A 27523-nucleotide genomic window follows, 5' to 3' on the forward strand; every position below is an offset into this window, starting at 1 on the left:
AATATTTCATTTTTTCCTTAGACAGCAGGAGGCAGGCTTTACTGCTAGAGTGTGATGATTGATTAAAAGCTCTTAAAAATATAACAATGTTGCTAAAATGTTTTATTGTATTCATTGCTCGGGAAATGATTGCATTCTTTCTTATAAACAAAATCAAGCACTTTTAAACTATGATTTTGCTCAAATGCGCCATATCAACCCATTCATTTTGGACTCGCTCGGGTGCGCCCTCTAGCGTCTGAGCGGTAATTCTACTCTCTACTAGTTCAGAGTGACAGAGCGTTTCTAAACATGTATAGTTTATTGCTTGTTCCTGTAATTTAATCTGTACTTCTTATTTAAAGACAAGCAAAACACAATAATACGCCAAGATGTACGTGTGCGTGCGTGTGAGATTGCCCCCCCCCGCCGTTGCCTCCCACCATTTGTCCCCACCAATTCCTCCATCCTGCCTTCCTCTCTCTCCTTCACTCAGCCTGCTTTCCTCCTCTCTGTGTCCACCTGCTTCTTCTCCACTTCATCTCCCAGCTTCACTCCCACCAGCAGTTTCAATGACTGGAGCCCGAGACCAAAACAGCCTCCAGACACGTTTAACTGCGTCTCCACTCTGGATGTGAAGGTCTGAGGGACTCAGTGCTGTTGTGTCTTATGGTTTGAGGACATTTATTGTAAAGTAATGGCGAACGTAGGAGTTTGGTCCATCCTCTTCTTCTCGGCTCTTTCTTCAAGTGCAGCCGTGCTGAATCAACAGCGAGCTGCAGAGGAACTAAGCCCTCCGGAGGAGGACAACCAGGAGAACATATTATCCCAGGTAGGAGTCTCCAGACTCTCATTATAATCCACTAAAGTCCACTGAAGTTATTTGGCCAGTGAATGGCCATGTAGACTAGTTAAAAGGCTTTCTGTGCATGTGGTCAGAGAGCTAACAACAGCTAAGACCCCTGTAGATTTGCATTAGTTTAGGCCAGGATCCTTCAAATCCAGTTTTTGGTCCTGGATTTTGGTACTAGATGGTCAATCAGTTAAAGGGGAACTCCACCAATTTTTCAAAAGTTCCACATAATTTAGTGGTTAAAATGTAGACAGGGTAGTTCAGAGTGGTTTGGTGTAAAACGCTCAGCTCTAGAGAAACTAGAGGAGTCAGGATTGTTCACAGCGGTGGTGATAGGAACCAGACGTTCACCTCTAAAAGCTCCCTCACAAAGTTATTACGTGAAGTGGTTATGAACACACTTTCTGGTGCCTAAGACTCTGTTTTACGATAGTTTAGTGATAATGCTTTGGCCTGAAATATCTTGTTTAATCCATTTATTTGAATGTTTGGCGGAGGGGAGGGGTTTGGCAAGGTGTTATAAGGCAAAATAGTCCCATTTTTTTCACACTTTCCTCTACTTTATATATAAAAACACAGAAGACATGTGTAGGTTCACTGGTGGTTCTGGATGGTAAATAAAATGGCTATGTTTGTGCTGTAGACATTGTGACCTCTGGTTCCCATCACCACCACTGTAAAGAAATCTGAGCCTGTAGGTTTCTGTACACGTGAACCATTTAACAACAAACCACTCGGAATGACTTTGTTTACATCTCAACCTCTGTATTATTTAGAACTATTGAAAAATTGGTGGAGTTCCTCTTTACTTACCAGTGATTACAAAATACAGGATCGGAAACTGGATTCTAGATCCAGATTCAACCTCTGGTTATGTTAGGCTAGTACTGAGTTGTTCTGAGATGTTGTTCTCGTGCCATATTCTCTTTTGTCTCAGTTTGGGGGGCATTTTACTGCTTTAGGTCCGGCGAATAAGTGTAAAATTTTCAGTCATTTTTCAGTTTTTGACATCATCTGAAAGTTCCCTTGGTCCTATATATTTTATGTAAATTTCATGATGAATGGACCAACAGAAATGAACCAAATTACTTGGAAAGATGTCTGGTTCCATTGACTTACATTAAAAGTAAGGTATGTTTTTTCCTTCTCCTGTAAAGTTGGCATTTTGGAAATGCGAGGTTTTGATCTGACAACAGCGACACGCTTATTTACAACTGACGTTCACTAACCCAAACTCAATCAGAAGTGAAATAATGACTGCACCTTTTTAAAAAAAACAAGAGTATAAGCACACAGGTGTCCAGTTTGGCTGCATATTGTTTTTTTGATGTATCTCTAAAATAAAGTAATAAAATCAGGGAAAACCTCAAAAGTGACAGATCGGTTGCAAAACAGTGCAGATCACAGAGGTCAGCGATATAATAAAATGAAAGGAGATTGAAATTAGGAGCTAAATATTTATGCCTAAAATGTAGCTGACTAAAATAGACTCCCCACAGTAGAAGAACACATTCAGAAAGACTCAAGAATACAAACTCATCATGTTTTAACTTGAGTACATGTAACTGAGTAGGCCTAAATGTAACTTGTTAACTCCCACCTCTGCTGACAGTTCAGTAGAGCATGTTGCCTTTTCCTACTTGAGCTACACTATATTTCCAAATGTTTTCGCTCACCGATCCAAATCATTGAATTCAGGTGTTGCAATAACTTCCATGGCCACAGGTATATAAAACCAAGCCCCTAGGCCTGCAGACTGCTTCTACAAACATTAGTGAAAGAATGGGTCGCTCTCAGGAGTTCAGTAAATTCCAGCGTGGTACCGTGATCGGACGCCACCTGTGCAACAAGTCCAGTTGTGAAATTTTCTCACTACTAAATATTCCACAGTCAACTGTCAGTGGTGTTATAACAAAGTGGAAGTGATTGGGAACGACAGCAACTCAGCCACGAAGTGGTCGGCCATGTAAAATGACAGAGTGGGGTCAGTGGATACTGAGGGGCATGGTGTGCAGAGGTCACCGACTTTCTGCAGAGTCAATCACTACAGACCTCCAAACTTCATGTGGCCTTCAGATCAGCTCAAGAAGAGCGTAGAGAGCTTCATGGAATGGGTTTCCATGGCCGAGCAGCTGCATCCAAGCCTTACATCACCAAGCACAATGCAGAGTGTGGAATGCAGTGGTGTAAAGCCACCTCTGGACTCTAGAGCAGTGGAGACGTGTTCTCTGGAGTGAAGAATCACACTTCTCCCTCTGGCAATCTGATGGATGAGTCTGTGTTTGGCGGTTGCCAGGAGAACGATACTTGTCTGACTGCATTGTGCCAAGTGTAAAGTTTGGTGGAGGGGGGATTTGGTGTGGGGTTGTTTTTCAGGAGTTGGGCTCGGCCCCATGGTTCCAGTGAAAGGAGCTCTTAATGCTTCAGCACCAAGAGATTTTGGACAATTTCATGCTCCCAAACTTTGTGGGAACAGTTTGGGGATGATCCCCTCCTGTTCCAACATGACTGCACACCAGTGCACAAAGCAAGGTCCATAAAGACATGGATGAGCGAGTTTGGTGTGGAAGAACTTGACTGGCCTGCACAGAGTCCTGACCTCAACCCTATAGAACAGCTTTGGGATGAATCAGAGTGGAGACTGCGAGCCAGGCCTTCTCGTCCAATATCAGTGTCTGAACTCACGAATGTGCTTCTGGAAGAACGGTCAAAAATTCCCATAAACACACTCCTAACCCTTGTGGAAAGCCTTCCCAGAAGAGTTGAAGCTGTTATAGCTGCAAACGGTGGGCCGACATCATATTAAACCCTATGGATTAAGAATGGGATGTCACTCAAGTTCATATGAGTGTGAAGGAAGATGAGCGAATACTTTTGGAAATAGTGTACATCAGTGGATGAAATTCTAAATGAATCTTTAACATTTGAATTCACACCTATGAATAATCTATAGTTCATAGCTGCTCTACAGTTGATGCTGTTTTTTTATGTGCATTTTATCATCTTGCCTGTAAATATGTCTGTATGTGCTAATGTGCTAGTATCAGCTCACAAATTCTGTATAAACAAAAACACAGACTTACTTTGCTCTATGTTAAGGTTTAGCTCAGCTACAGCTGTTTTTCGCACATCTCCAGCAGGAAACTTTTCCAAAAGCGGAAGTTTTTTTAAAAATGTCCCTCAGTGTTCAGAAACTGGAGTCAGTTTCTCATTTGCCAGCTCCTTGTTGGATTTTTCCTATTCCAACTTAAGTTGTGCAGCAGAGAAACTGACTTCAGTTTTGTGACTTTTTAGTGTTTAACAGTTTCTTGTTGAAGCTAAAAATGTATCAAGAAACCATCTAGAGTGCTAATAAATGCAGATAAGTTCATTAGTCTCCAAACCACATCTTTCTTTTAGCCTTTTCGTTAGCTACTAGCTAGGTGAGATTGTGGTCTGCGTTGCTATGTGGACCAGCAGTCCGCTCTGATCTTCAGGGTTAAAGGGTGAATTATCAGTTCTACATTAACTCCAGTGTTTAAGACCATTTATTGTTAAACTGTGTGGAACGATCAGCAGAGCTTTATTTTACGGTAAAGGAGGATTATTTTATTTATACCTACAGCTGTGGCGCCACAGCCGGAACGCTCTGAACTGTTGGAGCGTCAATGCCTATGAAAATCACGCTGCACAGTTATGACGGATTCACTCTTATTGAAGTGGAGAACACAGAACGCTTTCTGCTCAGGGGTCTCATCTCCTCTCAGACTGAAGGGAAAAAGTCAGAAACTTTATTACCCCCTCTTTAATTGGTGTGTGATGGTTCCTAGGCGTAAATATAGGGACGCTTTGAAATCAGACAGATCTTCTTGAATCACCCTGCAGTGCATTTACACTAGGTAATGAATTGTGGGCGGAAGTAGCATAGTATTAATATCCAAATGTTGTAGAAATAGATCACTATCAATTTGCTGACCTTACTGGCCGACATTGACAACCTGTTTAACTGTGGGCAGCCCTATCCGCAGCAAGGTTGGGGGTTAGGTGTCTTGCTCAAGGGCACTTCAGTCACATACTGTCAGCTCAGGGGATCGAACCGACGACCTTCTGGTCACAAGGCTGGTTCCCTAACTTCTAGCCCATGACTGCCCAAACCTCCAGCCCATGACTGCCCATATCTGACAATTCACAATTGACAACTGACTGTCAAGAATCATACATTAAAAACTAATGGCTAGAAAAATAAATGATAAAATGCAAATATGAAATTGTTTTGCTGTGTATCAGAATTTTCAGTTGATTAAAATTGGTATTGGTATCAGTCACAAAAGTGTCATATCAGTCAGGCTTTAACTAGAAGTGCTGAAATGGCCAGAGTACACTGAACAGACTAACACATTCTGTTCCGACTAAGTACTTACAGTCAAAATGAGTCGATTGAATGATGCTTCTGACCATCAAACACAGGTATCGCACACTGACCAAGCATGTATGTCCAGTTTGTGTACTCAGTCTGGAAGGTTGCACACTAACTAAACTCAGGCTGCCAATCCGAAGCTGCCGTAGGTTGAAATTTTTCGAATTTCAAAAGATGGTTTTGTCCTTCAGTAATTGATGTTGTGTTTTTTGATATGTGATAACATCGCTGGCCAACGGAAACATGCATCTCCAAAATAATAACTTTACAGGAGAAGGCAAAAACTTTCAATGTAAGTTAATATAAAGAGGTTGATGTGATTGAAGGTTGAAGTGATTTTGAAGCATTTCTTTTGGTCCATTCATCATCAAATTTCCAATGTAAAGGACATCGACATTGTTCAAATGAAAAATAAAAATTAATAAAAATGAAGCACCTTTTTTTTTTTTTTTGGACAGTGATGATATGCAGTTAAGGAGCTTCAAAATGTTACCACAGTAACTGGGACATTGTTAGGTCACTGTTGTTAGCGCACTAGACCTCACTAGACCAGTGGTCAAACTCAACCTTTAAATTTAAATTTCCTTTAAACCTTTAGAATTAAAAATGAAAAAGTCTTGGCACATCTGTGGACCAGCTCTGTATTTATTTCATTTTTACTGAATATTTTGACCCAAACGGGACATTTGGGACACAAAAACTACAACAGCAGAAAATAGGCACTGAAATACTTAAACGATTCAGAAATAACTTTAATAATATATAAAATAATACAACCTCATTTCCAAAAAAGTTGGGACGCTGTGCACCATGTAAATGAAAATAGAATGCAATGATATTTTTAAATCATGTAAGCCATATTTTTAAGGAAAATACTACAAAGACAACAAATCAAATGTTGAAACTGGGAATTTAATTATTATTTTTAAAAATATATGCCAATTTTGAATTTGATGTCAACAACACGTTCCAAAAAAGTTGGGACGGGGGCCTCTCTACCACTGTGATTCATCACCTCTTCTTTTAACAACACTCTAAGTATTTGGGGACTGTGGAGATGCTGCTGTAGTTTAGAAAGTGACATGTTGTTCATTCTTGTTTGATGTAGGATTTCAGCTGCTCCACAGTTTCAGGGGCTCCTTTGTCGTGTTTTTCATTTTATAATGTTCCAAATGTTCTCAGTGGTGACTAGCCTGGACTGTAGGCAAGCCAGTTTAGCAGCTGGACTCTTCTAATATGGAGCAATGCTGCTGTAATACATGCGGAATGTGGTTTGACATTGTCTTGCTGAAATAATCAAGGCCTTCCCTGAAAAAGATGTCATCTGGATGGCAGCATATGTTGCCAAAATGTATATACTGTATCATTCAGCATTAATGGTGTCTTCATAGAAGTGCACGTCACCCATGCCACGTGCACTAATGCCCCCCTAAACCATCATGAACACCAGCTTTTGAACTGTGCACTGAGGGGTCTTTAGCCCGGAGGGCACAGTGTCCATGATTTCCAAAAATAATTTTAAATGTTGTTGAACCACAGGACACTTTTCCACTTCCCCTCAGTCCATTTTGAATGAGCTCAGGCCCAGAGAAGGTGGCAGCATTTCTGGATGCTGTTTATATTTGGTTTCTTCTTTGTGTTTTAGAGTTTTAAGTTGCATTTGTGGATGCAGTGATGAACTGTTTTCACAGACAGTGGTTTTCAGAAGTGTTTTTAAACCCATGCAGTAATTTCCACTACAGAATCATGTCTGTTTTTTAATGCAGTGCCGTCTGAGGACCCAAAGATCATGTCCAGCAAATACTGGTTTTTGGCCTTGTGCCTCACATACAGAGATTTCTCCGGATTCTCTGAATCCATTAATAATGTGATGTACAGCATGATGAAAAGCAAAAGTTCTTTGCTATTTTACGTTGAGAAACGGCCCTCTTCATCCTCCTGGTTGCACTTTTTATACCCAGTCATGTTACTGACCAGGTGCTGATTAAGCTAGAGATGTTTTGCAGCATTACACAAATTTACCAACCTTTTGTTGCCCCATCCCAACTTTGTGTTGAAAAGTGTGGTTGGCATCAAATAAAAAAATGGGCATGTATTTAAAAAAAAAAAAAAAAGGTTCTCAATTTCAACATCTGATATGTTGCCTTTGTACTATTTTCAATTAAATATAGGGTTTAAATGATTTGCACATCATTGCCTTTTGTTTTCACATTTGTTTTACCTTTTGCACAGCACTGCTTTAGCTGCAGATAACTGTTAAACAGCTTTAAATGTCCCTAATGTACAGCTGGTTTTTCAAAACTGCCCATTCGATTGAACAAATGTGGTACTGTCCCATCGATTGTTGTTGGAGATGGAGTGGAAGCACACATTACGTTGCAGTGCATGCTGGGAACTGTAGTGCAGCTCATTGTGAAACAGGCTAATATAAATAGAAAATTAAAATAATTTTGCGGGCAGAATAGGTTTGTGCCTTGGGCCTGACTTGGCCTGCAGGCCTTCTGTTTGACATATGAGCACTAGACAGTGAATTGTGAGAATATAGGGCCCAGATTGAGACACACCACTCAACTTTCATGTGACAAGTGAGCATATGGCACGAGCACCATGTAGTTTTCTTTCTTTTTTAACTTTTGAGATTGCATGCTGTTTACTTTTTTTGCTATTCTGATTTGGCTTGGTGGAAAACGCATCCGGTCCTCTTCTCTTTGTAGCTGCTGGGTGATTATGACAAAGTGAAAGCGCTTTCGGAAGGCGCTGACTGTGGCTGTAAATGTGTTGTCAGAGCCGTGAGCAGGAGCGCCTGCGGCAGGACGGGGGAGCTCGGCCACTCCTACAGCGTGGAGACCCTCAGCTCGGGCCCACACTGCAAGTGCGCCTGCATGGCGCCGCCGTCCGCACTCAATCCCTGTGAGGGCGACTTCAGGCTGAAAAAGCTTCGGGAAGCCGGCAAGGAAAACATCAAGGTGACCAGCAGGCAGGAGGGGCCGACATCAGACAAACAAAAACACAAACAAAAATTAGGCTAGATGGATCACTTTTACACTGTTCGTCATGCGAATGGCTACTAGGACAAGCAGCAAGCATGACGTTCAGAAGTGTGAGAGTCGCTGTGACGGATTTTGCTTGGTTCCTTTCAGCTCTCCACCATCATCGAGCTGCTGGAGGGGTCCTTTTACGGCATGGACCTGCTGAAGCTACACTCGGTCACCACTAAGCTCCTGGAGCGGGTGGAGAACATCGAGAGGGTGAGTGATGTGAAGCTCTGGAAAACAACAGAGAAGCTTGCCAGCTTTAAAGAAAGGCACTGAATGACGTCACACATGTTCTAATGAGTCAGTCAATCAGAACGAGAAGAAAGGGGGAGTGGCAGTTTAACTTGGCAATAGCAAGATGTACAGAACCAACCCTGAGTCAGAGCGGAGCTGAAAGGGGAATTCCACCCATTTTTAAAGTTTCTTTATTGTTCAGTTGTTGTAAACTGTAATTCACAGTGGTTTGATGTGAAATGGTTCATTGCAGAGAAACTCAAATTTCTTTACAGGGGTGGAGAACTAGTGGTTGAGGTGTGTACAATGCAGCTTTTTATTTTATTTACTATTCAGAGTGGCTTACATATGTCCTTTCAGTTTTTACATTTAATGTTAACGATGTTAAAATTGTGTCAAAAATTGGAAAATAGTTTTCTTTCTTTCAAACGTATTGTAAAACAGTGTCTCAGACATCGGCCAGCGTATTTTCTGTGAGATAGATTTAGAGACTTTAAACCAGGGGTGTCCAAACTCCTGCTTTAAACTTTTTGGATGTCTGGTTCCTGTCACTACCAGTTTCCTGGAGCATTTCACATCAAACCACTCTGACTGGCTTTGTTTTTTATCTTAACCAGATGTTTGGGGAAAATGGCAATCCCCTTTTAGGATTAGTTTTGTCAAATAGCAAGTGTGATAAACTTTTTGGTAATCTTATATGACATGACGGTATAAGTTGAGTGTCACCTCTACTTATTTATTTCTCTATATTGGTGTTTATAAAGCAATTATAAATACAAGAAATCATTTCCATTTTGATTTTGTAGAATTTTTGCATTCATATACTCAGTAAAGCTTAAAATGTCCATAAGTGATACATGCAAGCAGCTCTGGTCCTGGACTACCTCCTGTCCTGCATGTTTTAGTGTCTCCCTGCTCCCAACATGCCTAATCTAACTAATCAGCTCATTTTAGCAGGTCCTTCAGAACCTGAGGAGGAGCAGGACAAAGAGCAGAAGCTACTCCAGGACCAGGGTTAGAAACCCGATTACTAAACAAAGAGTATGATATTAATGATGTTAAATGCAGTGAATTAACTGCAAATGGAATTTGAAAGATTAAAATGGGACGGAGTAAGAAGTAGATGTGTCTCTAATGACGCCCAAAAATACTGGAAACGTATCCATATGAGCAGATATTCACAAAATATCAGCATTTAGATTTGACAGATATTTCAATCCAACATTTGATATATTTGATGTATTAATTGTATTCTGGACAGGCAGGACTAGTCTAGGTTTGTTTTAGTGTAAAACTATGTTTTAGTAAAACTATGTTTTAGTGTCTCCCTGCTCCCAACATGCCTAATCTAACTAATCAGCTCATTTTAGCAGGTCCTTCAGAACCTGAGGAGGAGCAGGACAAAGAGCAGAAGCTACTCCAGGACCAGGGTTAGAAACCCGATTACTAAACAAAGAGTATGATATTAATGATGTTAAATGCAGTGAATTAACTGCAAATGGAATTTGAAAGATTAAAATGGGACGGAGTAAGAAGTAGATGTGTCTCTAATGACGCCCAAAAATACTGGAAACGTATCCATATGAGCAGATATTCACAAAATATCAGCATTTAGATTTGACAGATATTTCAATCCAACATTTGATATATTTGATGTATTAATTGTATTCTGGACAGGCAGGACTAGTCTAGGTGACAGATATTTCAATCCAACATTTGATATATTTGATGTATTAATTGTATTCTGGACAGGCAGGACTAGTCTAGGTGACGCCCAAAAATACTGGAAACGTATCCATATGAGCAGATATTCACAAAATATCAGCATTTAGATTTGACAGATATTTCAATCCAACATTTGATATATTTGATGTATTAATTGTATTCTGGACAGGCAGGACTAGTCTAGGTGGCACTACTTTGCTAAAATGTCTGTATTTTATGGATTTTACTGCATTTATTAGCAAATACAAGTGAGTATTAAATTTCCTTATAATAGGGTATCGGCATTGACCCACAGTTCCCATATCAGTACAGCAGTGTTTGTTTTCTTACAGACAGAAGAAAGAAAGAAAGAAAGAAAGAAAGAAAGAAAGAAAGAAAGAACGAACAACAGAAAGAAAGGAAGAAAAAAGAACAAAAGACAACGAAAGAAAGAACGAATGACAGAACAAAAGAAAAAGAAAGATGAACGACAGAAAGAAAGAACGAACAACAAACAGAAAGAAAGAACAAATGACAAAAAGGGAGAAAGAGAACGAGAACAAGAACAGGAAAGAAGAGAGAACTTCATTTCTCAGAACAAGAGAAAGAAAGAAAGAAAGAAAGAACAAATGACAAAGAAAGAGCGAAAGAGGGCAATTGCAGTGTTGCAGTAGCAACACATATAATTACACATGAACTATGTAGAAAAATACAAAATAGAAATAAATCTAGACAGAAGTTAAAGTACAAGAGAAATAAAATAAAGTAAAAGGGTTTATCTATTTACGTATTCACGTGGCATATGAGAGATTTGCTGTATTTACAGACAGCAGGCACTGAGTGGTATGAGGTCTAACAGCACTTATTACAGACGTGACTAACTTTGAGTTTAAAGTGTAAAGTGCAGTGAAAAGTGTCATTGGAGTAATAGTTGTGATATTGCACAGTGTGTATTGATCAGAGAGGAGATGCAGTGATGTGGTTCAGCACAGTTCAGACAGCAGGAGATCAGTACCGTCTCTGCAGTAAGGAGAATTGTTGTAGAGCCTTATAGCTCTAAAATATAAAAGTGCCATTTGATAATAAACATAAAAATCCATAATGTTGTTATTTAAGCATGTGGAACTTTATAGGAACTTAACTATTTACTGTTTACCTCTGGTAACTGATGCACACCTGGCACATCTGGTGGTTAAGGAGTCTAAAATTGAGGTAAAGGTATTGGGGAGAATCTGCATGGGAGGTGATCCCATTCATTTTCAGGTGTGTGGGAAACTTTGTACCTCGTTTGAAACATAAAAGCAGCTGGAGTGTTACTGTAGTTGTGGAAAGGACAGCTGCTCATCACAGTGCCACAAACGCGGATGTTTTTATCTTGTTCTTCATGCTGCTCTTTAGATAATGTCTCAGAATCACACTGATGCAAAGGCAGAGGTAGGAAGTGTGTCACCAAAGCCAGAAACAACAGGAGGAGCACTGTCCTTCACCGCACCTCTGCCACGGCAAGAGAAGAGGAAGCGACTGAGTGAAATGAGTGGCGAGGCTGCAGCTTATCAGCACGCAGAGGTGGGTGGATTCTTCTACTGCTGCCAGTTGAATGATGTAATGAGGAAAAACCTCTGTGTTACTGTGAACAATAAACCAAAATGACCGTTGGGTTGCTATTGTTTGTTTAGGCTTAGGAGTGGGAAAGTCTGCGAATTAAATAAGTTACCTCATGTAGTGTGATGTATACTGTCTGCTCCACAGGCTTATATTTAAATACTTAACGAAATTAACGAGTCAGATTTATATAACAACTTTGGGCTTTTGTTGAAAGCATGCCATGGACTGAACTTGGATTGAGCTATGTTATTTAAAGGGTACCTAAAAAAGGGGAATGACATGACTTTGATTTTGACAGAATAAATATGAGGAGAGGTTTGTTGGAAGCCTGCTGAAGGAAAGGCTGCCAGAACCAGAAGATGCAGTTAAGGCCTTACGAGAACAAGAGCGTCATGGGAGGGAGCAGAACCCAAAGATGATTGTCAGGGGGGTCACATACTATAAAGCTGACCCGGTAGATGAGGCGGAAACAGAGGAGAACGGTAAGTTAAAAAAAAAAAAACGCACAACGATCTGTAATCAATAGCACATTGATTACGTTGACAATATGTCCATCCAGAGAAAAATGGCATTTCATTTTCAGAACTTTGGGAAAGCTGTAGTATTTCCACGAGTTTATTCAGTTTCCAAAATGGTCACTAACATACGGGCCAATGACAGGGGGCTATTGGGTTATAAGCCCTCCCAAATCTAAAGAAGAAGAGGGCAGATGCCTCTCCAGTCCACAGATATCCACACCTAGATGTCGCATTGTATGTTGTTTTCGGTACGTGAGGCAATACGTCTGAGCGTCTGACATGTTGGAGAGGTCAAAAACCACTTGTGAACAAATTCGCTTGTATTGGGAGCCAATGAGTCTCAGGAATCAGCCACATCTTCCTTATTACTCAACCGATTTTCACCAAATTTGTTTAGTTATAATCCTCAGACACAGATTAATCTAGGCTGCATGGACGGCTTTCAGTAGCTTTTATTTCTTTAATAACTGAAAGTGAAAATGACCTGTCCGGATCAACAGGAAATTATTCAGGCTGTACCTGGCGTTAAAAACTGAGTTTAGCGCGAGGAACAATCAACTTCTTATCTTAATACACATAAAAGTAAAATAAACCCCCAAAACACAGTAAGAAGGATGAAGCTAAAGGAGACGGAGCTGAATGTTTGTGTGTTTATTAGGAGGAATAACGTTAGTGCGCGGCTAAAGCGTTTGGGAAATGGAGACTGAAACTGTGGAGCGGCGACTCTGATAAACAGCACGAAGCGCTGATATGGCATTATTAACTCTCAGTTTATAGTGCTTTAGTTTTATTTGACCTTTTTTACCATCCCTGCAGATTTCTTTTTCTCCCAAATCCCATCAAAAGAATGAAAGCGTTAATAAAGTTAAAGGGCACTGAATACTGAAAAAAACTGAAAAAATGTTTAGGTATATAGGCTTCCATGTAATTATATGTTAAATAATATTTTCAGTTTTTTTTTCTGACGCTGAAAAATGATTTGTATTTCGGAACATTTTAAAGCCTTACAGACCACAAAATAACATAATAGTAAAAATGGGTAAGTCTTTCTGTTTTTGCATCTGTTTATATATCTGCACTAACTTATGTTTGGTTCCTTCCTGCAGTGCCGGAAGATGAAAGTCACAGTGGTGACAGTCCTGTAGATCTCTTTGCAGACGAGCAGCTTCTGCAGCCCATTGCCCCTGCCTTCAGGCCTGTCATAAGAGCATGGTCAGTTCCAGCTAAACCCAAAACTATGGACGAAGCAGTCACACAAAGCAAGCCAGAGTCTCAAATGGTAGGATCTGACTCTTTTCTGCCTGTGAAGATTAAAACACTGGATAATCCAGAGCCTGAAATGGCAAAAACCTCACAGTCTACCATGGGGAATTCTACTGAGCTGAGAGCCTTAAGAACCTCCACTACTACAGAAAAATTCAAAGATGTCAGGCCCACAGAACTGACCACACCTCAGAACCTCTCCGGAACTGAGGAAGGAAGAGAGGAGAAATATGTTGTCCCACAAGTTCGGAACATCCTGGCCAAGCCATCCACTTTGAGTCATGTAAAGATGGAGTCAACTTCAGTTGTTCCTGAAATGACCACAAATTCGGCACAGACTGCAGCCACTGTCGTCAGTCAGCGAAACCCCAAGATAAGTGCACCCATCTCCGGAGAGAACTTCATCCAGGACCTCGCCAGAGAACCAGAAGTCATACTAACAAGGACAACACGGTCACCAACCACTCAGACACAAGCTATTACCCAGCCAGCCACGTCTCCCACCACAATCACAGATGCTGCCACTGGCACAACAGCTACAACCGCAAACTCTGAGACGGTCACTGCTGGCACAACAGCTACTACCTCGAATCTTCAGACTTTAACAGCTACTGTTATGACTACACCACGTGTAACTGGGAGTAAGCCTCGTTCCACCACAGCAGCACCCATAGCTACTCGAAGGCCAACCACTACTTCAGCCGCACCCTTGATGACCACTACCACAACCACTATGACTGCTACCTCCAGCACACCTGCCAAACACAAGTACAGCATCAGCTGGGATGAAGAAGAGGAAGTGGAGGAAGTGACAGAAGTGGAGCCGAAGATCGTTAAAACTGTGGTAAAAGAGATCTTAAAGGAGAAACCTCAAAGACGGCAAGGTAAACTAAAGCTGAAATGTTTGACCAAATCTTCCATGTGGGTCAAATGTGTGTCCGTGTATCGTTTGGTCATTCAATCCTCATTTCAAATCTAGCACTGAAAAACAGGAAAACAAGTCAGTTCTTGCTTTTGGTTCTGTGGAAAAATCAAGAAACAGCTTCGTTTTACAGTTTCATAAACTAATCATAAAACCAAATAACCAGTGTTGGACAGTATCTAAGTAAATGTAATTAGTTTCTGTACTTAAGTATTTTTTTGTGTATCTGTACTGAAGTTTTTCCATTCTGGGCGACTTTTTACTTTCACTCCACTACATTTCAAAGTCTAATATCTGACTTTTTCCTCCACTACATTTTGAGAAATCTGTCGTTCCTTTTGGTTTCTGTGTCTATAAAAAGGTAACATGTCAAAACAAAAGAAGTGCAAAGCAAGAGCACCAATCAGGGCACAGCGGTCACTTCGTTCTGAGCTTGTTTTGACCTGTTGGTCATACTGACCCAGTGCAGCACACGGTTCAACGTCAGAGCAGCAGCGTAAAATTTTGGGAGAGTCTGTTCAACATAAATGATGAACTAACCTAACTTTGTGTAAATAGAGCACAATATAGAAATATGTCCACATATGCAGTCGTGACTGACGCGGCTTTTTTCTGAATTTCTACAAACACCATTTCATTTTATAGTAAATTAGTTTGGGCTGGTTTATGTTTATGAACAGAGACCTACAGATCAATATAGTAAAGGAGCTCATTTGTGATCCTGAGTTTAAAGCAAGTTTTTATTCAACTTGTAACTAAGTTGTAAATAAATCTTAAACTGAAACTTTGCTTGTGTGTAAAAAGTGATTTCAGAGCCACTCGGTTCTCCCTGATGGAAACTGTTTACATTCAGTGTTTTGTGCTTATGAGCATTTTAATAGACGTCAGTTTGGGGGGGTGCTGGAGCCTATCCCAGCGGTCATTGGGATAAGGCAGGAAGGCAGGATACACCCTGGACAGGTCACTGTTATGTCAGTTTGTGAAACTGTAAAAAGAAGTTGTTTCTTGATTTTTCAACCAACAATAATAAAACCAAAAAAGAGAACTGACCCATTTTTCCTGTTTTTCAATGCTGGTTTTGAAATAAAAATTGAATGACCGAAAGATACACAGACCAGTGTGTGACAGTACCATTTATTTTTCAAGCTCTGAGTGTTTTATAGGTTTGGGAATATTGGATGGTGTCCACCACTTACAGTTGACAGGGCAGCTTTGACTTAGGTGAAAAGGTGCCGTCCTATGATGGTGCCACATTAAAAGTCACCGAGCTCTTCAGAATGAGCCATGCTATAGCCAGTGTTTTTCTTTGGGCTTCAAATTCTTTTCTTTATTATTGTTATTTATTCTTTATTAAGTGACCCTTATCAGCCCCACAATGGGGAAATTTCATCTCTGCATTTTGATTGATGTGTGCAGTGAAACACCACACACTCTAGTGAACACACACATTAGGGGGCAGTGAGCACAGTTGCCTGGAGCAGTGGGCAGCCCTATCCATGGCGGCCAGGGAGCAGTTGGGGGTTAGGTGCTTTACTCAAGGGCACTTCAGTCACATACATATGTTGGCTTGAGGAATCGAACCAGCGACCTTCCGGTCACAGGGCTGGTTCCCTGACCTCCAGCCCACGACTGCCCCCCGATTCAAATCCTATATATCCAATTTCTGATCATTGATTTTGTAATTAATGGTCATTAACTGAACTGTTGAGCTAACTGATTGGCCACTTAGTGTCATTCCATTCCAAAAATTTAAAAAAATCTGGATCAAAGTCTTGGATTTAAAGATCGGAGATCACATATGCTTGATTTTATACCCATGAATGTGTCCACATACTTTTGGCCATCTCACGGATACTTGCAGTCCTATGCAAAAGTTTGGGTACCCTGTTGAAATGGCATATTTTGTTGATTTTCTAAGTGAAAAAAGTTACACGTCCTCTACAGACACACTTCGGCACATTTTAATGCACAATTACTGTTTATTTGCTTTATTTAACACAATGGGAAAAATAAAACAATAGATTGCTTGTGCAAACATGTTAATTCAGCAAATCAATAGAAATTGTGCTCTAAAATGTGCAGATAAATGTCATATTTAAATTTGAGTATTAAGAGACCCTTATTACTCCCACAACAGGGAAATTTCACCTCCACATTTAACCCATACGTGAAGTGAAACACCACATGCACACATACTAGGGGGCAGTGAGCCCACTTGCCCAGAGCAGTGGGCAGCCCTAACCGCAGTGCCCGGGGAGCAGTTGGGGGTTAGGTGCCTTGCTCAAGGCCACCTCAGTCACGTACTGTCTGCTCTGGGGATCGAACTAGCAACATTCCGGGCACAGGGCCGTTTCCCTAACCTCCAGCCCACGACTGATGTGTTAACATATATTAAATTCTTCAGGAGTCAAAACCAAAATCTGTGTATCTAAATATAATATTTGCTTTCTGGCATTAAAAGTCTCATCGGGGAAGTTCTGTACACTGTTTTTGTTCACAGGAGATTGCAAAGACACACTGGCCACGATCTCAGAACCTGTCACGCACAACACATATGGCCGCGATGAAGGAGCCTGGATGAGAGATCCGCTGGCTCGAGACGAAAAGATCTACGTCACTAATTATTACTATGGCAACCACCTGCTGGAGTTCCAGAATATGGATATCTTCAAACAAGGTATCCTTGTTTCTCAAGTCCGTCCTGCCATGCATGTCCATTTACACGTCCATAGACATATGAGGTCATATATGATTACACACCCAAATAATGAGGGCTAAGCTGTTTTTGTCTATGGAAAAAAATGTATGTGCCTTCAAAAATCCCCTCTTTGGCCTCCTCTGGTAACCAAGTAAGTTCCAAAGCTGATTCTTTTCTATGTACATTTGTCCTCATTATGTGAAGGTAATGATGCTAATTCAGCTCTGTTATATAGCAATATTACCAACTCAAATTGTACCCTACAGCTGCCAAAACTACTTGATTACCACATTTTGGTGTTTCCGTATCATTGCTCAGTGTCATTTTATGTGCAGTAATGTTGGTTTGCATGCAGCGTAAACTGTATATTAACTATTTAATGGCCTCATACTTCAAAAGAAGCTGATATTTTTAGGGATAATGTATGCAGGACAAACGTAGAGGCTTTGGAACTTGTAGGTTAACCAAAGAGTGCAACAAGGGTGTTTTTCCACTCATTACACCCCCAGAGAAAAACCAGCATACAGTGCTTTAAAGGAGTCTGAAGACACTTTCAATACAAGTTACACTATATTGCCAAAAGTATTTGCTCGTCTGCCTTCACACGCATATGAACTTGAGTGAGATCCCATTCTTAATCCATAGGGTTTAATATGATGTCAGCAAACCCTTTGCAGCTATAACAGCTGCAACTCTTCTGGGAAGGCTTTCCACAAGGGTTAGGAGTGTGCTTATGAGAATTTTTGACTGTTCTTCCAGAAGCACATTTGTGAGGTCAGACATTGGTCTTGGACGAGAAGGCCTGGCTCGCAGTCTCCGCTCTGATTCATCCCAAAGGTGTTCTATCGGGTTGAGGTCAGGACTCTGTGCAGGCCAGTCAAGTTCTTCCACACCAAACTCGCTCATCCATGTCTTTGTGGACCTTGCTTTGTGCACTGGTGCGCAGTCATGTTGGAACAGGAAGGGGCCGTCCCCAAACTGTTCCCACAAAGTTGATGAGCATGAAATTTTTCAAAATCTCTTGGTGCTGAAGCATTAAGAGTTTCTTTCACTGGAACTAAGGGGCCGAGCCCAACTCCTGAAAAACAACCCCACACCATAATCCCCCCTCCACCAAACTTTACACTTGGCACAATGCAGTCAGACAAGTACTGTTCTTCTGGCAACCACCAAACCCAGACTCGTCCATCGGATTGCCAGATGGAGAGGCATGATTGGTCACTCCAGAGAACAATCTCCACTGCTCTAGAGTCCAGTGGCAGTGCTTTACTCCACTGCATTCCATGCTTTGCATTGCACTTGGTGATGTAAGGTTTGGATGCAGCTGCTCAGCCATGGAAACCCATTCCATGAAGTTCTCTACACTGTTCTTGAGCTGATCTGAAGGCCACATGAAGTTTGGAGATCTGTAGTGATTGACACTGCAGAAAGTCGGTGACCTCTGTGCTTTATGCCCCTCAGCATCCGCTGACCCCGCTCTGTTATTTTACGTGGCCGACCACTTTGTGGCCGAGTTGCTGTCGTTCCCAATCACTTCCACTTTGTTATAATACCACTGACAGTTGACTGGAATATTTAGTAGTGAGGAAGTTTCACTACTAAAACTGTTCCATCTTGTATATTTATTACTTTGCAATATAAATTTAGTCATTTGCATTAGTAAAGTTACAACCACCAGCAGTAACATGCTTTACCAACTTGTTGCATGTTTCTTCTTTTGGAAGACAGCTTTTAGGCATGGAGAGCAGAGTTTGCACAACTGATGGTCAGTCAGGCTTGCTGGATTTTTTTTCTTTTAAATGGTCAAAGCAGACAGATGTTGAACACGTTCTGTCTCCATTGCAGCACGTTTCGCTCGATTTCTGAATAGTGTATCTGTAGTTGTTCTCACAGATGCTGTATTACCAAGAGACAATTTTTTTGTCAATTAAATTTGACAATTAATTCACCTCAATATTCAAGTTTTCTTAGATTTCTAAGATTTTCTAACTTTTTGTCAATGAAATCAGTTGTGTTGGATGGTGCACTTAAGATCTCTGGTTTGAACATGTAAGCATTTGAATGGGAATCACACTCCTCAGCCTCCCTGGTAAGGTCTATGCAGGGGTACTGGAGAAGAGAGTCTGGCTTATAGTCAAACCTCGGATTCAGGAGGAGCAGTGCGGGTTCCGCCCTGGTTGTTGAACACTGGACCAACTCTTCACCCTCTCCAGGTTCATGGGAATTTGCCCAACCAGTCCACATATGCTTTGTGGATTTGGAGAAGGCATTCGACTGTGTTCCCTGGGGTATTCTGTGGGAGGTGCTTCGGGAGTACAGGGTACATGGCTCTTTGCTACGAGCCATTCAGGCCCTGTATAAACAAAGCAGGAGTTTGGTTCGCATGGCCGGCAGTAAGTCAGACTCGTTCCCAGTGAGAGTTGGACTCCGTCAGTCACCTATTCCATTCATAATTTTTATGGATAGAATTTTTAGGCGCAGTCAGGGTATGGAGGGTGTCCAGTGAAGAGCCCCCTCTGAGTCGGGGAAAGGCTCTTGCCTCAAGTGGAGGAGTTTAAGTAAATCGGGGTCTTGTTCACGAGTGATGGTACAAGGGAGCTTGAGATTGACAGGCGGATTGGTGCTGGGTCAGCAGTGATACGGGCTCTTTACCAGTCTTTTGTGGTAAAGAAAGAGCTGAGCCATAAGGCAAGGCTCTCGATTTACCGGTCGATATACATTCCCACCCTCACCTATGGTCATGAGCTTTGGGTAATGACCAAAAGAATGAGATTGTGAATACAAGCGGTCAAAATGAGTTTCCTCCGCAGGGTGTCTGAACTCTCCCTTAGAGATAGGGTGAGAAGTTCGGTCATCCGGGAGGGACTCTGAGTAGAGCCGCTGCTTCTTCACGACGAGAGGAGCCAGCTGAGGTGGTTCGGGCATCTAGTTAGGATGCCTCCTGGATGCCTCTCTCGGGAGGTGTCACAGGCAAGTCCAGCCGGGAGGAGACCCCAGGGAAGACCCAGGACACGCTGGTGTGACTATATTGCCCAGCTGGCCTGGGAGCGCCTCGGAATCCCCCCCCGGGGAGCTAGTGGAAGTGGCTGGGGAAAGGGAGGTCTGGGCCTCATTGCTTAGGATGCTGCCCCCGCGACCCGAACGGAAGCGGAAGATGATGGATGGATGGATGGATGGATTTGGATTAGTGTCCCAACATTTTGGGGATGAGGGGTTAGGTTGAAGAGGTTAGTTGAATGTTAGCTTGCTTGCTATTGCTCATTTGTTGTTGGACTCAAAGTTTTGATTGATAAGTCTTAATATAGCTGAAATTATATACTTTGGAATTATGGTAAAGCACCGTGTCCACTTATTGACCACTGTATTACTCCTACCTTGTCAGTCAACCTTGTAGGTATAAAGTCAGAGACGATAGCTCATCTGCTGCTGCACAGGTTGTGTTGGTCATCCTCTAGTCATCCTCTTCATCAGTGGTCACAGGATGCTGCCTACTGGACGCTGTTGGATATTTTTGGTTGGTGGACTGTTCTCAGTCCAGCAGTGACACTGAGGTGTTTAAAAACTCCAGCAGCACTGCTGTGTCTGATCCACTCTACTCAGTGTTACTGCAGTGCTGAGAACGATCCACCACCCAAATAGTACCTGCTCTGTGAGAGTCCATGGGGGTCCTGACCACTGAAGAACAGGGTAAAAGGGGGCTAACAAAGTATCAGAGAAACAGATGGACTACAGTCTGTAACTGTAGAACTACAAAGTTCACCTATAGAGTAAGTGGAGCTGATAAAATTGACAATGAGCGTAGAAACAAGGAGGCGGTCATGATGTTATGCCTGACATAGAAATTGAATGCAGTTATGCTGATCACCACCAAAACCAGCATGTGTTGTTTTGAATGCTGGTATGCTTGACCGTACTGGCTGACCTGCTAAACCAGCTTAGACCAACATGGAATGCCTGCGGGTCTAAGCAGTTTTTTTCATCAGAAACATGTTAGACCAAGGCCTCATATGGATGGTAATGGTGAATTACAAAAGAATGCCATGTCCTCTGTTAGATCTTTTAGTTGATGTGGTCTTGCGTTTATTTCCAGGACGTTTCACCAACACCTATAAGCTTCCCTACAGCTGGATTGGCACCGGCCACGTGGTCTACAATGGTGCCTTTTTCTACAACCGCGCCTTCTCCCGTGACATCATCAAGTATGACCTGCGGATGCGCCACGTGGCGGCCTGGACCATGCTGCATGACGCCGTGCTGGAGAACGACGAGGTGGCATCCTGGCGATGGAAGGGTCGCTCTGAAATGGACCTTGCAGTCGACGAGAGTGGGTTGTGGGTGATCTACCCAGCGCTGGACGACGAGGGCTTCCTGCAGGAGGTGATCGTCCTGAGTCGCCTTAACCCGATCGACCTGAGCACGCAGCGCGAGACCACTTGGAGGACCGGACTCCGCCGCAACCGATACGGCAACTGCTTCATCGACTGTGGCGTCCTGTACGCTACAGACAACTACAATCAGCAGGAAAACAACCTGAGCTACGCCTTTGACACACACACCAACACGCAGATGATCCCTCGGCTGCCCTTCAACAATAACTACACCTACATCACTCAGATTGACTACAACCCCAAAGAGAGGGTGCTGTATGCCTGGGACAACGGTCACCAGGTCACATATAACGTCCAATTTGCATATGTGGATCCTCTTTAGACAGTCTAGAAGTGGGTCACAGAGGGTCACTGTACAGAACCGATGTCTTTGGGGGATCCAAGCACATCAAGCGTAATGTGGATTGTAGAGCAGTCCGCTTAGCATTTCTCATGACATATTAACACTCATATAGCTGACTGCGCTTTACTGATGTTTTTACCTGTTATTGGAAATTGTGGGTGATGTTTTCATGGTATTAACACGACCTCAGTGCTCATAAATCGGCTCAACGTTTCTTAGGAAATGGGAAATTAGTTTGTTCAGTGTTAAAAGGAACATTTAAACCAGATGTTTTGCTGTTGTAGTTCAGATCCGAAGGCATCTCAGAAAGTCAATTGTCATGCTATTTAAATATGACTAGAAAGGGATGTTGGGAGAATAGAAATGATCCATTTTCAAAATCCTGAGAGTTTCAACATGGGAAGTAGGAGAACGTTCAGACTATTCCTTTAGCGGTTCGCTAAGTGCTTTAGTCCATAGCTGAGGTTTATCGTGATTCTTGGGTTTGCACTATGAAAACAGTTCCTAACGATTATAACTATACCTCCCAGGGGGGCTGGCAGATCTTTGGCAAAAAGGAGGAGGTTTATTCTGCGATTCTAAGAAAGCGTTGTGTATATACTGTAATATTGCTTTAAGCTGAAATATGGGATCGATGAATGTAAACTTGGTAGAATTTTTTTTGTTTTAAACTAAAACATCCCAGAAAATGCTTTTAAATTGAAGCTGTTAATTAAAACCTAGAAATACTACAAACGTATATTTTAGCTATTTCTATTCTTGTTTTCATCCCTGCTTTGTTTCTGTAAACCTTATGGCAGTTTCACTTTTTTACACAGTGAAAGTTTCTTTGTAAAGCACTTACAGAAAAAAGGACTGCAATAAAATGTTTGAATGATTTGTTTTTCTTTTATGCCACAGTAAGAAGAATAGTGCTATATTCTTATTGCATGCTATGGGTCAGGTAAACCCTCAAAGACCCTCAAATTATGGTATTGGGTAAACCCCCTCCTCCTACACCCAAGACTTACACTGAAGCCCCAACTTAAGCGTTGTGGTAAAAAATAAAGTATAATTTCTGAGTGTAACCTTTAAGCGGATCATTCCCAAAGAGCTATAATCAGGACTGACCACAGAGCGTCCATTTCAGGTTGCAAGCGCTTAGAGAAACAATGGAAACCGCAGAGGAGATTGTAGAGGATCTTTCATCTTTGCTCTGGCTGGAGAATAAACGTACCACAATAAGAACACAGCACTCAAACTTACTCCAGTGTTTATTTTTGTTTTTGCAATGCTGCACTCGTGACACTGACAGCTGATAGAGATTTTGCAAGTGATGAAATATTAATTTTAAAACATTTTCTTTAAAAAATTCAACAGAAAACAGGGACTGAAAAAAAGTAGCAGGGTATTTGTTTTATGTAAGATGTAATAACAGTCCTATTATGTAACCCTGTGTTTAAGCAAGTTTACATGTAAATTCACTCCCTTTACTGATCACTTACTAAAATCTGTGGATCATACGGTCATCCAAATAATGTAAGATGTGGCCTGTACCACCAGCTGGACTTCCAGGCCCCAATTCCAAAAAGTTGGGACACTGTGCAAAATGTAATAAATACTAAATTTAATGATGTGCAAATCACGTAAACCATATATTGTTTTATTTTAACTACTACAAAGACAACAAATCAAATGTTGAAACTGAAAAATGTTAGTTTTTCGAAAAACATGTGGCCATATTTAATTTAATGTCAACTACGTTCCGCTGTGTTTCATCACCTCTTCTTTTAACAGCACTCTGTGTTTGGGAACTGAGGAGATGCTGCTGTAGTTCTGAAAGTCAAATGTTTTCCATTTTTGTTTGATACAGGATTTCAGCTGCTCATCAGTTTCAGGGTCTCCTTTGTCATATTTTTTCATTTCATACTGCGTCAAATCTTATCAGTTGTGACAGGTCTGTACTGCAGGCAGGTCAGTTTGAACTGTGCACTAATAAGCTGAGTTGTCTTTAGCCCGGAGGACACTGTCCATGATTTCCAAATAGAATTTCAAATTTTGATTCGTCAAACCACAGGACACTTTTCCACTTCCCCTCAGTCCATTTTGAATGAGCTCAGGCCCAGAGAAGGTGGCAGCATTTCTGGCTCCTGTTTATATTTGGTTTCTTCTTTGTGTTTGAGTTTTAATTTGCATTTGTGGATGCAGTGATGAACTGTTTTCACAGACAGTGGTTTTCAGAAGTGTTTCTGAGCCCATGCAGTGATTTCCACTACAGAATCATATCTGTTTTTAATGCAGTGCCGTCTGAGGGCCCAAAGATCAGAGCCAGCAAATACTGGTTTTTGGCCTTGTCCCTTACATACAGAGATTTCTCCAGATTTTCTGAATCTTTTAATGATATTCTGTACCGTAGACGATGAAAAGCAAACATCCTTTGCTATTTTATGTTGAGAAGCGTTCTTCTTGAATTGTTGCACTATTTGATTGTGCAGTCTTTCACAGAGTGGTGAACCCCTCCTCAAATTTACTTCTGAAAGACTCCGCCTCTCTGAGATGCTCTTTATACCCAATCATGTTACTGACCTGTTGCCAATTAACCACCAACATTACACAACTGTACCAGCCTTTTGTTGCCCCTGTCCCAACTTTTTTGGAACATGTTGATGGCATTGAATTCAAAATATGCAAATATATATATATATATATATATATATATATATATATATATATATATATATATATATATATATATATATATATATATAAACAGTTTCAGCATTTGATTTGTTTTCCTTGTACTATTTTCAATTACATATAGGGTTTAAATGATCTGCACATCATTCCATTTTGTTTTTATTTACATTTTGCACAGCGTCCCAAACTTTTTTGGAAATGGGGTTGTATCTTTGACTTTGGTCCATCAAACCTGACAAGGATTTATGCTTCTAAGTGGTTTGAGTAACTGCTGTGTTGGTATTCTAATGAGGAAGGTGGAACTAAACAGTAATCTAACGCATTAAAAAAAACAAGCCTGCGACGTCACTCGCTAAATGCTAAAGTGGGACTACAGCTATAGTCTAATATGGAAATGCATAAATGAATGCTAATGGAAGCCAACAGCCAAAAGAAACCGATAGGATCGCACAGCTGTAGGTATCTGCTAATTTTCGATGTCAATCACTAGGAACATTTCTCTTAAGTGCACACCAGTAAAAGTGCCATGTACCAGGACGGATGCAGTTCCCTGAAGGTCAAGACAGAGGAACCATTAAGAACCTCATATGTTTAATAATGCTAGTCCAAAAAGCTATGTATTTTCTGCCTCTAAGAAGCAATAGGGCTGAGAAAAAGGGCTGAAAAAGGTAGTTTCTGCATCTTTCTCTCATTGCTTCGAATAAGAAAATTAAAGAAACGTTAATAAAAATTCATAAATATCCTCTTCCAAAGATTCACAGCACAAAGCGTACAGGGTGCAAACAAATAAAAAATAAACATAACAAAAACATAAAAAATGAACCAACAACATGACATTTCAAATCTGAGTGGTTTGCCAACTACACATTGCTTCCTGAGAGAATATTCATGACTAAGTCTCTACAATAATCAAATCATTTATGTGGGGAATTAACTTTAAAAGACTGGAATGGGCTTGTAACCTGGATGTATGATGAGTTTAATGGTGCAGCTGTAGCATGTGTCTTACAAAGGGGTACCTCAAGGTTCAGTCCTAGGTCCCCTGTGGTTATTCACCAATTACTGGTTTTGGGGCCCAGATTCTCTCTACTGTACTTGGCCACGTACAGAGAGGCTGGGGGGGCTCCCTCCCTTCACCAGTGATGAAAATATAAGCTGAAAAAGAATGTAGTTTGTCTACACCAGGGGGTCTAATCTTACTCGCAAAAGGCTGGTATGGCTGCTAGGATTCATTTTAACCCATGCGATCTGATTTTATTTGCTTCATAGATTATTTTCAGTCTTCAAACAACTGACCAGGCATGATGCTACTTTGTTGGAATAAAAAAAATGCAACTACTCCAGCCTTTTGCTGACAACACTGGTCTTGACCACTGAAAAATCGAGGCTTATTTAATAGCACTTCCTTCATTTAAGACAACTGTTCTATCCAGCAGAATAGAGATACAAATTTACCCAACAAAAATGGTTTAACAGTGTAAAAGTGGGTTAATCAGAAGTAAAACTCTGTTGCATTGATCACAGTTTTGGCAACTATATCCTGCTTTAGTTAAGCAGAACCCATGAGAACAACAGGAGGTTTTGCTTGGTTGTTGGTAGGTGCTGAGCGGTAGAAAGAGCCGGTCTCGGTTTCATTAACCCGCAAGACTGGTGGGATACTGGAGGACTTGATGTGCAGGATCCTTGTGTCCATAACCTCACAGTCAATTTGCATCATCACCTCAAACTCTCGGTCCTCGATCACACTCTCTGTAATGAAAAAAAAAAAAAGTACTTTTTAGTAAAAAAAACACCAAACATTAATCCAAGACTGTTCACCAGATGTTCATTTAAACCCATGTGTTTGTACTTCTGGAAAGGCAGTGTGACTATCCAGCTCAAGAAATGTTTGAGATTCAGGCCGTCTTGCAGGCGGTCAGAGGTTAAGTGGCATTTCAGGACGCCATCCTTGGACACAAAGCCCGAGGTGAGTCACATGCTAGCCTTTATCTTCCCATAGCAATGAACCCAACACACAAACAGATGACTCACACATAAATTGGGATCAGGTCCCCTGGCAAAACGGTCTGGACCGATCGACGAAAGGGATGTGAGAGGATCTCTGATTCTTAGAACACTGTCCAAACAATCAACAGAACTAAACAATCCATGGCAGGTCAGCTTTAAGTACCCCCATTGTTATGGGTTACACAACCAAGAGGAAACCTGCGGTCTAATTACACAAGATGGATGAACAAGACTGAACATCCTGCAGTAAACAGGGACTGGATGTACTAGAAAGTCTTGGCAGGTGTGATAATGAAGGAGTTATCTGTCTCTTATTTGCTGTATTTCCACCACAACATCGCGGTTTGGTTACAAATGTGAACCCAAACCTATCCATACCCTGGTCAAGTACCTGTGTCCGGTTCCCTGTGCATAACATCCGTGAAAGTAGGCGGAATTACCTTCAGCTTGTGTGGTCGCAAGATTTCTCACACAGATCCAGCCTTTACAGTAGCAACAATGGAGGAGCTTCGAGTTCTGATTTATCTTTTACTCTGAATTCACACCAGATGCAACACGTCAGCATCACAGGCATAGTGTTTGTGAAGCACAAACATCTGGGAGTCAAATCACCACCTCATCTCCTCTACTTCAGATGGGAATATCAGCCCTTTTCTTTCTCTTTTTCGATGTTTTATACCAACTTTAAAACTTGCAGATGGTTTAGTCACAAATCAAAGCTTTTATCTGTTTTTAACAGATAAAACCCTTATCTGCTGCCTCCTCTCACCATTATGACAGGGTAGGAGCTGCTCAGCAACTTCTATGTCATGATGATCACCATATTTTAGTACATTATCATTTTTAATATAGCTTAGAAAGCTACAGAAAGTAGGAGTGTGTGATTTGACTGGATCTCTATG

General features: G+C 41.3%; 2 protein-coding genes across 3 annotated transcripts in view; one reads left to right on the forward strand and one right to left on the reverse strand.

Moving 5' to 3' along the window:
- Positions 1 to 440: 440 nt before the first annotated feature.
- On the forward strand, positions 441 to 23492 carry olfml2ba (olfactomedin-like 2Ba). 2 transcript variants are annotated; one of them, XM_017723733.2, is made up of 8 exons: positions 441 to 811; positions 7943 to 8194; positions 8369 to 8476; positions 11600 to 11767; positions 12105 to 12288; positions 13431 to 14471; positions 17010 to 17186; positions 21298 to 23492. In XM_017723733.2, the coding sequence occupies exons 1-8, from the start codon at positions 677 to 679 to the stop codon at positions 21915 to 21917; spliced, it is 2685 nt and encodes an 894-aa protein (XP_017579222.2). In that variant the 5' UTR covers positions 441 to 676; the 3' UTR covers positions 21918 to 23492. The 2 variants fall into 2 exon arrangements, with proteins under 2 accessions (XP_017579222.2, XP_037393759.1); XM_037537862.1 differs by having other exon boundaries at positions 678 to 811; positions 8014 to 8194.
- A 2080-nt stretch (positions 23493 to 25572) lies between these two features.
- Positions 25573 to 27523, reverse strand: part of atf6 (activating transcription factor 6) — a 91654-nt gene continuing 89703 nt past the window's right edge. The window contains exon 16 of the mRNA XM_017723734.2: positions 25573 to 26363. Within this exon, the coding sequence (XP_017579223.1) occupies positions 26164 to 26363 (200 nt within the window). The 3' untranslated portion in view covers positions 25573 to 26163. The remainder of the gene's footprint in view (positions 26364 to 27523) is intronic.

Source organism: Pygocentrus nattereri, chromosome 4, assembly GCF_015220715.1.
Source record: "Pygocentrus nattereri isolate fPygNat1 chromosome 4, fPygNat1.pri, whole genome shotgun sequence".
Taxonomy (NCBI): Eukaryota; Metazoa; Chordata; class Actinopteri; order Characiformes; family Serrasalmidae; genus Pygocentrus; species Pygocentrus nattereri.

Bases quoted from the DNA above. Each gene is read 5' to 3' on its own strand.
- olfml2ba (XM_017723733.2), top strand. From the start codon at position 677: ATGGCGAACGTAGGAGTTTGGTCCATCCTCTTCTTCTCGGCTCTTTCT. The intron at 812-7,942 runs GTAGGAGTCTCC...TTCTCTTTGTAG, and splicing joins AGGAGAACATATTATCCCAG to CTGCTGGGTGATTATGACAA. The intron at 8,195-8,368 runs GTGACCAGCAGG...GGTTCCTTTCAG, and splicing joins CCGGCAAGGAAAACATCAAG to CTCTCCACCATCATCGAGCT.